Source organism: Mus caroli, unplaced genomic scaffold, assembly GCF_978045245.1.
Source record: "Mus caroli unplaced genomic scaffold, Mus_caroli_1 scaffold_1, whole genome shotgun sequence".
In the NCBI taxonomy this organism is placed as follows: Eukaryota; Metazoa; Chordata; class Mammalia; order Rodentia; family Muridae; genus Mus; species Mus caroli.
In genome coordinates this window covers 178,485,470-178,502,418 of record NW_028227256.1, presented here as the reverse complement: position 1 = coordinate 178,502,418, position 16,949 = coordinate 178,485,470, and the positions used below count along the sequence as shown (strand labels likewise).

General features: G+C 41.9%; 1 protein-coding gene across 6 annotated transcripts in view; it reads right to left on the bottom strand.

The window, feature by feature from the left end:
* Lin9 (lin-9 DREAM MuvB core complex component) overlaps window positions 1-16,949 on the bottom strand; it is a 53,393-nt gene that overhangs the window by 5,587 nt on the left and 30,857 nt on the right. For 3 of the 6 annotated variants that reach the window (XM_085843448.1, XM_085843450.1, XM_085843456.1), the window contains 5 exons: window positions 15,351-15,470; window positions 14,860-14,961; window positions 9,785-9,865; window positions 4,054-4,179; window positions 3,349-3,465 (listed from right to left, as the gene is read on the bottom strand). In XM_085843448.1, coding sequence (XP_085699574.1) covers window positions 3,349-3,465; window positions 4,054-4,179; window positions 9,785-9,865; window positions 14,860-14,961; window positions 15,351-15,470 — 546 coding nt within the window. Of the gene's footprint in view, window positions 1-25; window positions 99-3,348; window positions 3,466-4,053; window positions 4,180-9,784; window positions 9,866-14,859; window positions 14,962-15,350; window positions 15,471-16,949 lie in introns of those variants that run through there. The other 3 variants (XM_085843463.1, XM_085843451.1, XM_085843467.1) reach the window with 2 other exon arrangements.

Genomic DNA, 16,949 nt, shown 5'->3' with positions numbered 1-16,949 from the left:
TGCATACCTGGTACCTGTGGAGATCAGAAGAGAGCATTGGATCAACTCCAGATGTTTGTGAGCCATCATACGGGTACTAGGAATGGAACGTAGGTCCTCTGCAAGAGCAGTAAGTGCTCTTAATCACTGAGTCAACACTCCAGCTCTTCTTTCTTTTTTTTTAGATTTATTTGTTTATTTTATGTCTAAGAGTACACTGTTGCCGGGGCTGGTGAGATGGCTCAGTGGGTAAGAGCACCAACTGCTCTTTCGAAGGTCATGAGTTCAAATCCCAGCAACCATATGGTGGCTCACAATCATCTGTAACAAGGTCTGACTCTCTTTTCTAGAATGTCTGAAGACAGCTATAGTGTACTTATTGATAATAAATAAATCTTAAAAAAAAAAAAAAAAAAAAAAGAGTACACTGTTGCCATCTTCAGACACACCAGAAGAGGGCATCAGATTCCGTTACAGATGGTTGTGTGCCACCATGTGGTTGTTGGGATTTGAACTCAGGACCTCTAGAAGAGCAGTCAGTGCTCTTAACCACTGAGCCATCTCTCCAGCCCCTTTGTTCTGTGGAGGGTCCCATAACTTAACTTATTCGGTCAACTTCCTAGAGTTGGAATATAACTGTTTTTCAAATGTTTGCAGTCACTAGTAATACTGCAATGAATAACTACCATAAGGCTACTGGAAATCAAACCTGGGTCTCCTTGAAGAGCACCCAGTACTTTTAACTGCTGAGCCATCACTACAGCCCCAAGGTTCTGATTTTTAAACTTTATTTATTTTGGCATCAATTTTCTCATTCTGGGGAGTAATAGGGAATGCACATTCTGGTATATTCCTTTTGGTGAGTGTGTGCTCGCCTGTCTGTGTGTACTAAGGAACACACTACTTAGTCATGATGCTTAGGTTACTGTTTCTTTACATTGCTGCTGAACTTGAAGAGCTTTGTGGAGATGGATATGATAGGAAAGAGGCCTATCAGAAATGTCCTTGGGGCCAGCACAGACTCATGTGTAAGCCCCATCTTTATGTGTCATTCTGTTATGGAAGTCTCTTAAACCCTGTGGTCTATACTTGCTCCAGATAGATGTTAGGCAGGGCAGGAAATCTATTTACTAGAACAAGTCACTGACAGGTAGGTAGCAGGTAAGTATCAGGAAAATAGAAATAATGACACAGTTAAGCACAGTGGCACACCTCCAATCTCAGCACTGAGGAAGCAGCAGTGGAAAGATTTTAAGCTCAAGGCCAGCCTTGGCTGTAGAGCAATACTGTATCATTAAACCGAGGGATCAGAAATACAGCTTACTGGCAAAGAACTTGCCTAGAATATGCAAAGCCCTGGTTATGCCATTCCCAGAACCACGAAAAGGATGCAGGGGTGAGGGGGGGGTGTGTGAGGTTGGATGGCTGAAAGAACAGGCATAGGAGGCTACAACTCATCCTCTCAGTTCAGTTTAAGTAGCTAGACGTCGTCATCTGTGGCAGATTTGGGACTTGTCAACTCAGTGGTTAGAATCTCCTATCACAAATAAAATGGGCCTGGGCAGTGGTGGCACACGCCTTTAATCCCAGCCCTTGGGAGGCAGAGGCAGGTGGATTTCTGAGTTCGAGGCCAGCCTGGTCTACAGGGTGAGTTCCAGGACAGCCAGGGCTATACAGAGAAACCCTGTCTCAAAACAAAACAAAACAACAACAACAAAACCAAATAGAATGGGGCTTTACTAGAAACACAGCCTCAAAGAACGTAAAAGCAGGAGCATTCTGAATCCATCATGATAGTTTAATACTTACTCCGCAGTAAGAGTTTCAAATTTAGGAGATGGCTGAAGTACCCTCGCACTTTTGTGACCCAGTCCCTGAAACCCAAGCCTCACAGCTCTAAGGCATGGCTGAAAGGAGGAAGAGTGGCACAGAGGATTGCTTTTGCAGAGGATTCAGGTTTAGGTTCCTTCCACACACATGTGGTGACTCGGAACTACTTTTAACTCCAGTTGCAGGGGACCCACGGCCCTCTCTGACTTCTGGAGGCACTAAGCACACACACGGTGCACATATATACTCGTAGACAACACTCATACATTTAAATAAGGAGGAGGCTGAGGAGGTGGCTAGATGGATGGCTAGTGCTCGTTGCTCTGGCAGAGGGCCCAGCACCCCATGATGGCTAATAACAGTCTGTAACTCCAGTGCCAGAGGAGTTGACACCCCCTCTGGCCTCCAATGGCACACACATGGTGCAGAAGCATATGAACAGGCAAACACCCACATATTTAAGGGAAAAAAAGATCACAGTAAGTAAACCAAGTTATGGTTTCTGGGATAGTGGCAAAGTAAATGTAAGTCCTGGTTTTGTTTCCTCAGATGAAGGGATGAGTGCTAAGATGACATGGCTTGGGCTGAGCCCTGAGCATTGCTTTCTCTGTACTATTTCTAGACCTAGGCCTGGAAGCTTCTAGTTTCCATACAATCTTAATGTCTGCAAGTCTGACCTCGAAGGCTTCAGCTTCCAGTCTCTGTCTGCTAACCTAGGCCTAGAATGTTTCAGCCTCCTAGACTTCCTGCTGAATACCCTCACCCTTTCCAGTTCTTTGTGAACTCTAGTTGGCTGGTTTAACTCAGCTGTCTTGGCTCAAACTCCTCCTCAAGCTGACTGATTCAATATGGCTTCTCTCGGCTTTGAATTGCTCTGCTTGGCTGCAAACTAACTCTGGCAATCTGTCCTAATCTTCTGGCTCCTTCTTATTCTCTGGCTCCTCCTGTCTTTGCTTGGAACCTTCTCTGTAAAACTGTCCTGGTAAAAGTGGCTTCTGCTGATTTGCACAGAACTGCACGAAGTCATGAAAGAACTCAACTCCACTGCACCAAACTTAACTGACTCCCAAATGACTGACCATGGCACACACTCTGCTCTGCTCTCTTTCCATTGTTCTTGTGAGAGTTGGGTGTATCCTATCTCAGAATCATCCTGCCAAATCTTCTGACTTGTCACTTTGTCTGCCCCTCAATGAGTAGTCACTTTCAAACTAACCTCACTGCATTATTTGGGATTAAAGGTGTGTACTGGGGGCATGTCTATATTCCAGCTGCATCTTTTAGACCCAGGTCTTCGGATGTTTTCCTTGCCAGAGCAGCCATGTTGCTGGATTAAAATTCTTCCACAGTGGAGTTAAGAGTAATTGTTCTGCCAGGCGCAACAGTGCATGTCTGTAATTCTAGCACTTGGGCTAGAGGAGGGTGAGGTAGAAGAATTATGAGTACAAGGCTAACACAGACTAGACTGTTTCAAAGAATCAAACAAGGGATTGGGGAAATGAATGGTACATGAAGCACTATCAGGACCACCATGAATACCTGAGTTTGATCCTCAGCACAAGTAAAGAGCAGGCGTGACAGTTTGTACTTGCAATTCCAGACTTGGGGAGGCAGAAACAGATGCTTAATTAGTGAGTCCTGGGTCCCAGTGAGACCCTGTGTGATAAAAACAAGGTCCATAGTTCCTGAGCAATGATGCCTGAAACCGGCTGCTGACTCTGGTACCTAAGTACCTGCCCCCAACAAAGGAACATGAATATGCATGCACACAGGCACCATCAAAACACAAAAGATAATTCTTTTTCTAGATTTTTAACTCTAAGTTTTTTTTTTTTTTTGATAGAACAATATCATTTGTAAGTTAGTAATTGAAAATTGATAGTTTACTGTGTGTAAAATACTCTTAATACTGATATGAGCAAATATATATGCAAACTGCAGTCCTGATAAAAAGCCTTTTAAAGATACTGGTTTAACTTAGAGCCTACAAAAGGTGAAGGTAAAATCATTAAGCTTCAAATAACAAAACATGGAGGGAAAGCAACACACATTAGGCTGTGCATGGTGGCGCACGCCTTTAATCCCAGCACTAGGAGGCGGAAGCAGGCGGATTTCTGAGCTGGAGGCCAGCCTGGTCTCCAGAGCAAGTCCAGAACAGCCATAGCTACAAAGTGAGACCCCATCTCAAAAAAACAAAAAACAAAACAAAACAAAAAACCAGTGAAAGCAATATAAACCACTCACCTCATAGCAATACTGCTGAACTTTATGCAGAACTTTGTTCAGGTCCTTGTTCAGCTGCTCAAGCTCCAGGACGATGGTTGCGTATCTCCGCTGAAACTCAATGCCAATGGGCATGGAATAGGATTTCTGACATGAAAAAACAGATCTGATAAGGTTCTGTCTTGTTAACAATACAATTTCTATAATCTAAAAGAGATCTAAAATCGCCGGCAGGTCGTTATACCTGCCTATACGCAGTGGCACTGTTCTTCCCTGATAATGGTGTTAACAGTACAAGGAGTTTGCCCTTGCTCTTAGGGATGCCTAATGTCTGCTACTCACTCTTTTTTCTTTTATTTGATTGTTTTAAGTTAGGTGAGATTGTGGATGTACGCAATAAATCCCAATGTCCATGGAGGTCAGAAGTACAGGACTGCTGGAGTTACAGGTTGTAGTGGGCTACTCCAAGTGAGCACTAGGAACCGCCCTCAGGTTCTCTGCAAGGGCAGGATGCACTCTTAGCCACTCAACCATCTCTCAGGCTCCCACTTACTTCGTTTAGTAGAAATTTTATATACAGAAAACTTAAATGAAGCAAACACCCTTTTGACATCAGAGATGAGCTCCAGAGTTTGGTGTTTGCCTCTGGGTTCCAGTCTTGCTTTGACCCAGTTTTTCCACACTATGCCCTGATAGAAAATATGTAATTCTCTTTTTGATTTTACAGAAGTTTATAATTAAGAGATTGTCTTGAGTTTCAAGAGACTTTGGACTCTGAAACAGTGTTGAGTCTGTGAAAGGCTACAGGGACCTTTGAATTTGGTCTAAATTCACTTTGTATTAATTTGGCCACAAGCCAATGAGTGTGGGGAGAGCAGACGTAGTCATTTGAATGAGAAATGTCCTCCATGGGCTCAGATGTTTGGATATTTGGTGGAACTCGCTGGGAAAGTTTAGGAGCTACAGCTTCGACGGAAGAAAAGACCCTGGAGGTTGGCTCTGAGACGCCGTGACACTTGCAGCCAGCTTTCTCTAGCTTGTATTATGGTTGAGAATGTGAGCTCTCAGCGTCCTGCTCCTGCCACCAAGATGGACTCTTACTGTTTCAGAGCCATAAACCTAGCCAAATTCCTCTGTAAGTCACCTTGGTCATGATGTTTCTCATAGTAATAGGTAATACATATAATGCAGAAGTAGGTTTCTGGCCAGTGCTATGGTGAGCCGCCTTCTAGGAGAGCAGTAGCTTATCTTCTCACTGAACAAAGTATGAGCACTTCCTTGCACACTAACCAATGGAGAGTTATATAAGCATTCTTCACATACCATACATTTTTTTTAGATTTTTATTTTTATGTGTATGGGTAGTTGACTGCAAGTATGTCTCTGCACCACACGTGGCAGTCCCCATAGGGAGCCGGAAGATGGTACCAGAGGAATAAAGGGAATAAGTATAATGTCATGTGTCAAGTAACAGGTTAAGTGAGTGGGGAAGAATGAGCTGTCAGGCTATATATGAACTTCCCAAATGCTCGAATGAAACCACACAGATATAACTTCCAGCTAGAAAAGGCAACGTCATAGGGCTGGGGTACAGCCCAGTGACAGAGTGATGGCTAGCATGTCAGCGCCTAGGTACATTCCCAGTATGGGGGAAAACTAGTTTTGTTTTGCTTTTTTTTTTTGGGGGGGGGGTTGGTTTCTTGAGACAGAGTTTGTCTGTGTAGCCCTGGCTGTCCTGGAACTCACTCTGTAGATTAGGCTGGCCTCGAACTCAGAAATCCTCCTGCCTCTGCCTCTGCCTCTGCCTCCTGAGTGCTGGGACTAAAGGCGTGCGCCACCAAGCCCAGCCCAGCGCTGTTTCGCTTTTGACACAGAGTTTCACCATATAACCCTGGCTGGCCTAGAAGATGCTATGTACAGTAGGCTGGCCGTGACTCATGAGATCTGCCTGCTTTTGCTCCCTGAGTGCCCAACAGTTATCTTGTTTGTTAACAGTTTTGTCTTAACTGAAGTTTTAATATAAAATTGCACAAACATATACAATTCAATAGAGAGTGTGTGCATAGTAAACACACCTGTATAAAAACACAAGTTTGTAAAAAGCTAAATACTCACGTATCATAAACATGCCAAGAGAAATAAAAACAGCTGTCTATACAAAGACCTGTATACCAATGTTCACAGCAATTTTAGAGAAATTGAAAATTAGGACAAATCCAAAGCTCATCTATAAATGAATGGATAAAGTGTGGCCCATCACAAAGGGAGGAGCAGCTCAGGGCTGCAAGCCCAGGGCCCTGATTTGATCATTGGCACTGAAGGTAAAAAAAAAAAAATGGCGTATTCTGAATCCTGTCATTAAGTATGTGTGTCCCAAACTCTTTATGTGAAAACCAGGCATGAAAAGAGCTCATGCAGACTGTATGATTCTATTTACACAGTATTCTAGAAAATATAAACCAATCCTAACCCAGGATGTCAGACAGCATATCAATGGCTGCCTAGAAATCAGGGAGAGATTACCAAAAGAAATTTTAGAATAGCAGGAAATATTTTTTTTTTAGCAGAGCATATGGTAGTGGCTTCACAGGCACATGGTGGAATTATGAAATTCACCCAAGTACAGCTGACCGAGCACCAATTCTATCTCAAAAAAAGTAGGGAAATTAGCTGGATGGTGGTGGAGCATGCCTTTAGTCCCAGTGCTCTGGAGGCAGAGACAGGTGGATCTCTGTGAGCTCCAGGCCAGCCTGGTCTACAGAGCAAGTTCTAGGAGAACCAGGGCAACACAGAGAAACCCTGTCTCAAAAAACCAAAGGGGTGGGTGTGGGAGGACTAGGTAAAGTAATAATAGGGAAACTCACCTAGGCCAATTAAGAAAACACCAATTCCTATAACCCTACCTGTGGTATTTCTAGTTTCTCTTTCCAAAGAAACCAATACCTCAAATTCATAGTTATGTATTAACTTCGTTTTATAAAGTATGATGAAACAATATATGTGTATATATATTTTGAGGGGAGGGGAGATTGAGACAGGATTTCTCTGTGTAGCCCTGGCTGTCCTGGAACTCACTCTTTAGACCAGGCTGGCCTCGAACTCAGAAATCCGCCTGCCTCTGCCTCCCAAGTGCTGGGATTAAAGGCGTGCGCCACCACTGCACGGCCAGAATGTATTTTTGAGAAAGCATCTTGGTATGTAGTTCTGCATAGTCGAGAGCTCATTATATAAAGCAATGATCTGCAGCGACCCTCAGTCCTCTCCCTGCTAAGTACCAGAACTTCGGCTAAGCCACCACTGGTGAGGTTTATCCCTCCCACTGCAAATATACATGTTAGCTCACCTGTTGCTATACAGTACTCCTTATAAGAATCACTACTTGCTGGTATCTGGGCTGCCTCTAATTTAATAGTTACACTGTTGCTGAGGATATGTTACATATATAGGGCTTTTTTTTCAGTAGATAGAGTCATCTTGAGTTGTGAAATAGAAAGTTTTAACTTGTAAAACTTTACCCATATTTGCTATTAGGTCTTTAATAGACATAATGCTAACAAATCACACATACACATAAACTAAAATCTTTAAAAAAGTGTGAATGGTACCTGTGTACTCACATTACCCTGATCATTAACATAGTTGAGCATCAGTTTTTTTATAACTCAGGTAGGCTTTAAACTCACAACCCTCCTGCCTCCACCTCCCAAGTGCTATGATTATAGGTGTGTGCATCCATGCTTAGTTGCAAAGTTGAGGTTTTCTTTTTTTTCTTCTTTAAGACTTATTTATTTAGTTTATATGAGTACACTGTCACTGTCTTCAGACACACCAGAAGAGTGCATCGGATCCCATTATAGATGGTTGTGAGCCACCATGTGGTTGCTGGGGATTGAACTCAGGACCTCTGGAAGAGCAGCCAGTGCTCTTAACCGCTGAGCCATCTCTCCAGCTCCACATGTATCATTTTAATATGCTAAGGAATATTTGAATAATCTAAAATAGAAAAGATATATTGAAGTTAATGAACTCAAACTTTTACTAATTTACCAGTACTATCTAATTTGATCAAAAAAAAAAAAATCTAGTTTAAAGCTATATTCTGGGGGCTGGAGAGATGGCTCAGTGGTTAAGAGCACTGACTGCTCTTCCAAAGGTCCTGAGTTCAATTCCCAGCAACTACATGATGGCTCACAATCATCTGTAATGGGATCTGATGCCCTCTTCTGGTGTGTCTGAAGACGGCAACAGTGTATTCATATACATAGAATAAATAAATAATTATTAAAAAAAAAACTATACTCTGAAAAACTTGATACAATGTGTGTGGGTTTAGGAAGATGATGGCTCACTGAGTAAAGGCTTACCTCATAAGAAGGACCTGAATGTGTAACCCAGCGCACACACTGCTTGTAACACAGCACTGGGTAGCAAAGAGGTGGTTCCTAGAATCAGGCAGCCTACCTGACCCCATGAGCCCCAGGTTCACTGAGAGAGCGGGCGTAATCTCCTGTGGAGAATGACTGAAGAAGACACCTGACACTAGTGTACATATATCCTGCACATCCATGTGCACAGACATACAACACACACACACACACAATTTTTTTTTCTTGGGTAAAAGGAAATTTTAACAGACTAATTTTCTTTGTAAGAACATATACTTTGAACAAAGAGCTATGTCTAATCCTTAGAGGTGAAAAAAGAGTGAAGTACTCAAATTATTTGGTAAAATTAAACATAAACTAGCTTTTAACTTAAGTATTTGAGTATAGAGGCTAGAAAAAATAGATAAAAACTACTAGTTAGTGATACTACTAGTTAATATTGAAACACCTGAAGTTAGAACAGGGTTTCTCTGTGTAGTATGGCTGTCTTGGAAATCACTCTGTAGATCAGGCTAGCCTCAAACTCAGAAATCCACCTGTCTCTCCCTCCCAAGTGCTGGGATTAAAGGCAAGAGTTACTTTTAAAGAATGATTTTATATAAACAGTTTCAAAGGGGATAGAGAGATGGCTCAGCAACTAAGAGTACACACGGCTCTTCCAGGCGTACCTGTATGTATGTACATATATAGCATATATTCACACAGACACAGACATATAAATAAAACGAATATTTAAAAACCCGAAACTTCCACTAGTTCTTTCTTACAAATAAAACTGACTCAGTTTTTTGGACTCCCCTGAATAATAAACTCTCCGTCAAGTTAACTTAACTATGACAACATTAGTACCTTATTCTGAAGCCCTTTAAAAACCTGTCACTCAAACGTCCTTAGTGAGATGTATTAGTCTTAGGAATTCTATGCTCATAGAAATGACCCATGAAGCTAAGCCATCCATTAATCCTATGCAACTGTGTAGTCAGTGGTCTAATGGTAATGGGTAAGGTAGTCTATCCACTGCTGAATTAGTAGCATGGATTCAATATACTAAGAAAAGGTAAAATAAAATAATGATCTAAAGTCATATTTATTGCAACCACATGTGGTGGCACAAGCCTGTGGTCCCAGCACCAGGAGGCAAATGCAGGATGACTGTCAGAAGTTGGAAGCCAGCCTGGTCTATACAATTCACTTCAGACTAGCTAGGGACACTGTCTAAGACCTGATCTCAAGTAAAAACAAACAAACAAGCAAGCAAGCCTCAAAGGTTTTTTTCCCAGAAAGTATTAAAAAAAAAAAAATCAGAAGGCCTCACCATTTTAAAATTGAACAAGTAAACAAAGGGAGATAAATCCTTAAGTCCTTACCAGCTTTTCTGCTTCTGTGTTCATCTCCCTTAATTTCTTTATATGCTCTTTTTTAATCATGAGAATTTTTGATAACTTAGTCTGTAGACAGAAAGAGAAATGTGTTAGAAATGTGTAAGTAGAGACATTCAGATATATCAAATTTCTAGTTTTCACACACATGTCCTAATGGTACATTTTAGTGCCTCAATATGGCAAAGCATTTTATTCTTACATGTGCACAGTAAGCAAAACTACTGTGTACTCAGCACAGGACATACATTCAACTTCAGCACTCAGGGCACTACAGCAGGAGATCACAAGTCAGAGGCCATCTGAGGCTACACAGCAAGTTCCAGGCCAGCCTAGTCTACATGAGGCCCTGACTCAAAACACAACGTATGAAAAGGAAATATTGTTTTAAGGCTGACCGTAATTAGAGGTGGTAGGATGGCTTATAAGATGGCATGCACTAACAAGCCTGACCAGCCGAATCTGATTCCCACAGGGTGGAAGGAGAGAACCAACTGGGTTTTGATTGTTTGTTGTTTTTTTGGTCTGTTTGTTTGTTTATTTTATTTTGTTTTTCGAGACAGGGTTTCTCTGTGTTGCCCTGGCTGTCCTGGAACTCACTTTGTAGACCAGGCTGGCCTTGAACTCAGAAATCCCCCTGCCTCTGCCTCCCGAGTGCTGGGATTAAAGGAGTGCGCCACCACTGCGCGGCAGAAATGAACTTTTAAAAAAAGGTCTTTGTTAAAGGAGGGGAGGGAAAAGAAGGAAGTAATAATAACACAAGATGTGGATGAGCTCTGCCACACGCATGCCTCTAGACTCCATCTTTGCAATATTAACGATTAATAACTCATCAGTGACAGCCAACAAATGAAACTCACAGTCCTATCAACTGAATACAAAACTGTCTGCAAAAGCACAGCCCCCAGGGGCTGGGCGCTGCTCAGTGAGTACAGCGCTCCCCGAGCACTCGCCAGGTGCTGGGCTGGATCCCAGCATCATATACATCAGGCACTGTAATCTGCAATCCTAGCACCTGGAAGTGGAGACAGGGACATCGAGGTCATTCTTTGCTAAAGGCCCATTCCAGCCCAGCCTAGGATACATGCAGACTTCATTTCAAAACAACAAAACCAAAACCCCAGACCCCAAAAAACCAAAGGGTGTGTGTGCAGGGAAGGGGTGGGGTGGGGGAGCTACAACTGCAACCAAACCTCTAGATCCCATTATTAAGTTTCTTATATAGCTACACAACAACCTACACATAGATCCTTAGGATAGAGTCAGAATTTACAATGACCAAAACCCAGAAGCAAGCAAGACTTTAGTGAGTGGATGGCCATAAGAGGGTGGCACATCCATCCAGCAGTGCTGAGAGGAGAGGAGATGCCAGGCTGTCAGGAGACAGGAGGAAGCATGAATGCAGTCTGCCCAGCACTCCTTTCAGGCACAATCCCAGCACTAACAGATGGCACAACAACCCGAATCCCTCAAGTTAAAGTTGTTAAAGGGGAGAGGGAGCTACCACTACATTCCCGTGCCGAGGCCCAGGAAAGGGAAGCCCTGGCAGTCTCCCTCTGCCTCCCAGACTACTGAACTGGAGACCATAAGACAGTGGAGAACCGAAGCTACCACAGCAGTCAGCATGCTGGAGAAAGGGAAGCCTGGGAAGACCAGGAACAGGGGAGGCTTACATCACCATACATTCCCTCCAGTGTGCGCTCTCTCTCTCTCTCTCTCATTCCATCTTTCTACAGGACTGTAACATCACTTAAGGAAGGGCAGAAAGAAAGTAGGAGTCTTTCCAAAATATAAATAAGTCCATTTTCCTTTATCAATTTGTTTCCTTTTTTTTTTTTTTTAAATACAGAGAAACTAGGCAAAAGAGTTGCAGCTAGAAACAACAACAGAAAGACTTTTGTTCAAACTTTTACAAACAATCCCTGGAGTGAGCTCTACTGTAATATAGCTTCTTGGGGAAAATGGTAACAGTACAAACTCATTTACTGTAACAAATGCACCACACTGATGAAGCACATTCATTATGCATGTGTGAGGCAGGGGGTTATCTGAAACATATATGTTACTCTTAACTTTGCTATGAACTTAAAACTGTCCCTCCAGAAAAGCCCCAAAGCAAAACAACACCCATGAAGATCAAATACCTAAGCACCAATAAAGACACCAGTAGAGCAGACAACAGGACAATGCATCCACCTAGGCTCCCTTGGCTTACAGGTCTCTCCGGGTATGTCTTTCAAGGATTGTTGCAAGGGACAAGTCCTGACTTCATATTTTCAACCCTTCATATAAAAATAGCTTATCTACCCTGTAAGCCAAAAGGCATATTGCAAGACTAATTATTTAATATACAATTAATATAAAATTCTATGAACATGCATATAAAACTTCATTGAAATATTACCCTAAAGTTTAACATTTAATATTTAATATTTAAATATTTTATATTTTAACATTTAATATTTTATTGAATTACATTCTAAGTACTTTTATAAAATAAAGACTGGCCAGGCAGTGGTAACGAATGCCTTTAATCCCAGCACTTGGGAGGCAGAGGCAGGTGGATTTCTGAGTTCGAGGCCGGCCTGGTCTACAGAGTAAGTTACAGGACAGCCAGGGCAACACAGAGAAACCCTGTCTCAAGAAACCAAAAAATAAAATAAAGACTGTATTTTAGGAATAGTGAAGTCATGGGTCTTGAAGGGGAACCTACAATCACCACTTTACTAAACCAGCTAACCATGTTTTAAATATTTATCCTTATACCCACAGTGAATACAGTTCTCACTTCTCACAGAAAACCACAACTCATTAGAACGCACAGTTGTGAAGTTCAGTCCTAATTATCAATACAAATACATCAACAACACAACTCTTGTACCTACTGACCAAGACCACTGCCAAAGAGGGAGGCTGTAGAGACGGAGGAGCAGGAAGTTTGTTGCTAGACTGTGTAGCCTAGAAATGCCCGGGAAACCTTCCACATCGAGTCTCACCAGGAAGGCTGCCCAGACTAGACTCAAACAAGGAAAATACCAGCAGACACGCTAATGTGGAACAAAGGACTACAGGTAACTAAGGAAAGCTGAGTGGGAGAAACTCAGGGAGGTTTTATATATATTTGGTACAGAATTTTATATTAATTGGGTACTAAATATATCAATTGATGGTCGTCCAACACTAAATGATCATTCCTAGAAAATCACAAACATATAAGTAACATTATACCTATGAGCAGGTTGTTGTATTCTTATGTTCGGGAACACACACACCAGCAATTTTTAAAATAGAGGCTACAAATTTGAGAGAGGGCAAGAGGGGATATATGAAAGGCTGAATAGAGAAAAAGGAAGGAGATAATTTCATTGTATTATAATCTCAACAAACAAACAATGTGTATGTGTGTATTTTTTTGTTTGTTTTTTCAAGACATTTCTCTATATAGCCCTGGCTGTCCTAGAGCTCTCTATAGGCCAGGCTGGCCTTGAACTCAGAGATCTACCTGCCTCTGCCTCCAGAGTATCAGGATTAAAGGCATGTTCTAGCACTGCTCAGCTCAAAATTTTTTTTCTAAAATAATTATTATAATGTATATTATTATTAATATTATTTTCTAAAATATTATTTTTATTATTTTCAAAGTAGGGTAAGAACCCTCAAAACAATACTAGACTATTGTTTTTAAAAATAATTTATTTTTATTTTATGTGCATTGTGACTTGCCTGCATGCATGTCTGGGTGAGGGTGTTAGATCTTGCAGTTATGGACTGACCGCATGTGGGTGCTGGGAATTGAATCCTGGTCCTCTGGAAGAGCAGTTAGTACTCTTAACCACTGACTGACTCATCTCTCCAGCTTCCTAGCCTATGATCTAATAGAACTGTGTAATCTCTCATTTCCTTTTCTGTCAGAGTCAAGCGTCTAGCTACCAGCTTAGGCTGGCTGTGAACTCGAAGCACCCTGCTCAGCTTCCCAGTCTTGATCTTTGATCTGGCCTTATTTAATCTAATTTTCAAAACCAATCGCTCAAACCAAGCATAATGGCACAAATCTTTAATCCCAGCACACAGAGGCAGAGGCAGGCAGATCTCTTTAAGTTCCAGGACAGCTTGGCCTACATAGTTAAGTTCCAGGACAGCTAGAGCTACATAGTGAGACCCTATCTCCAGAAAAACAAACAAACAAACAAACAAACAAACAAAATAACTCATTACATTTCTAAGTCAGACTATTCAGAAAGACTGTTAAATGCTTCTATACTTTAATTTAGACTTAGATTTCTTGGTGTCTAATCCCTAGTAAGTAAACAGTAATTTCTTATCTAAAAAAGGGCAGGGGAGAGACAACTCAAATTATTTTGGGGTATTATAACTTTGTTTTAAGAATTTGTTGGTGGGCTGGTGAGATGGCTCAGTGGGTAAGAGTACCCAACTGCTCTTCCAAAGGTCCGGAGTTCAAATCCCAGCAACCACATGGTGGCTCACAACCATCTGTAACGAGATCTGACTCCCTCTTCTGGTGTGTCTGAAGACAGCTACAGTGTACTTACATATAATAAATAAATAAATCTTAAAAAAAAAAAAAAGAATTTGTTGGGCCGGGCGTGGTGGCACACGCCTTTAATCCCAGCACTCGGGAGGCAGAGGCAGGCGGATTTCTGAGTTCGAGGCCAGCCTGGTCTACAAAGTGAGTTCCAGGACACCCAGGGCTATACAGAGAAACCCTGTCTCAAAAAACCAAAGAAAGAAAAAAAAAAAAGAATTTGTTGGAACTGCTGGGCAGTGGTGGCGCACGTGGGAGGCGGAGGCAGGTGGATTTCTGAGTTTGAGGCCAGCCTGGTCTACAGAGTGAGTTCCAGGACAGCCAGAGCTATACAGAGAAACACACACACACACACAAAACAAAAACAAAAACAAATTTGTTGGAAATAGCAGAGTCCTGAAAACCCACATAGTGGTTGAAAGAATAACATGTAAAAATGTTTGACCCACAGAAAGACTCCAACCTTAAGAACAGTGAAGACATTCAGTTTCCAAACAACAAAGCATCAGGGGCAACTTACCACCTGGATAAGGAATTCTACTGGAAAGCCTCCTAACGTCTCCGTGTCCGAGCCAGAAATTTTACTTCTCCAAGGTGACTGCCCCAGTAAAGGATCGCCATCCTGAGAGTCAGAAGGAATCATCTAATCACTGACTGTGTCTTTAAAGGGAAAGTTCTGTTTAATAAAATTACATTAAAAACCAGTAATGACACTCGGGAGGCAGAGGCAGGCGGATTTCTGAGTTCGAGGCCAGCCTGGTCTACAAAGTGAGTTCCAGGACAGCCAGAGCTATACAGAGAAACCCTGTCTCGAAAAGCCAAAAAAAAAAAAAAAAAAAAACCCAGTAATGAAGAAACTATTTTCAGAACTGGAGAAACTATTTGCTTATTTTAATATCTGTCAATCAGTTCAACATAATATTGGTAGCTCAAGCCCTGAAGTAGCTGTAATGTGTGCCACATGAGCACACAGTGCATACACATTCCTGAAGGCATGACTATATTACTTACTGTAATTGGTGACTGGAGAGGAGGGGTATAATGTAACCGTGGGGGGGTCATAAAAAACCGAGAAGGCCGCTGTTTTTGTCCAAAGGCAGCAATTGGCATTGTCTCATGAGGCTCATTACTCTTTGAAAGAAGAGAATAATCCATAAAACTTAAGAGAATTTATAAGCATTATACATCAACTTAAAATATAGCAGTCCAGATTGCAGTTATAGTCTTAATTTTCTCTACTTATTTATAAATCTATATGGCCTTTCACATTCGAGGCAAGCACTCATTGAGCTGTATCTCCCGCAGCAATTTATTTATTTATTTATTTATTTATTTATTTAAAGAGAGTGTAAGACTGGGGATGTAACTCAGTGGTTTAGCGATCACTAACCCTGGATTCAATCCAAATCCAAGGTACACTCACACATGCCAGTGTGAACATGTACACGCACATTCATGAATGCACACATAATCTCCACATTACAGAATCGGGACTGATGGGCACCTCAGCAGGTTAATGTGTGTTAGAACATCAAAAGACCTAGATTCTAGCCTTCATGTGATTCATAAACAAACAAAACCAAAGCCTAGCTTTAGAGCTTTGAATAAGTTAATGACTACTGTGGCAATTTTATCATGTGGAAAGTGAAGGTGTTGGGCTGCCCAGTGGGCACAGGCACCTGCACCACACCTGAAGACCTGAGGTCAGCTCTGAGGCGTCACTTGGTAGAAGAGAACTGACCCCTTGTACTTTCACCTCCAAACAGGTGTTGTGATCTTCATGTGCATGAGCATATATAGGGCACACACGCACTCGCGCGTGTGCACACCCAGACAGACAGACAGACAGACAGACAGACACACACACACACACACACACACACACACGGTGGTGCACATCTCTGATGCCAGCACTTGGGAGGCAGAGGCAGGCAGATCTCTGAGTGTGAGGCCAGCCTGCTCTACAGAATGTGTTCCAGGTCAGCCAGGGCTACACAGAGAAACTTTGTCTTAAAACTCCCCCAACCCCCCAAAAGTAATTTTAAAAAGTGAAGGTACTGATTCTACATAAATTTGAGAATAAAACAGGAGAAAAATACTGAAGTCCAAGAGGTTACTTCCTATTTTAAACTGAGGGCTGACTGTAACTAACCAGGTGGCTAGGATGAAAATGTGCAGGGTCCAGATGATTTCATCAGAAACAATCCTTCTGCTCACTACAGCACTGCACAGCTAAAGCACAAGGAAGGGATCCTAGCTTTGGAGATGAGACTTAAGGACAGTTCCTCTCCAGGGATCTAGTTTACAGCGTTGGGAAATCCTAAGGATCTCTTCTTTGAATTGAAATCTTCTCTCATAAAAGACAATTTAAAGAAAATTGTAAAATAATTAAAAAGCATAAGCCGGGCGTGGTGGCGCACGCCTTTAATCCCAGCACTCAGGAGGCAGAGGCAGGCGGATTTCTGAGTTCGAGGCCAGCCTGGTCTACAAAGTGAGTTCCAGGACAGCCAGGGCTATACAGAGAAACCCTGTCTCGAAAAACCAAAAAAAAAAAATAAAAAAATAAAAAGCATAAACTACAAATATACTATAAGACATTTTAGTTAAGTT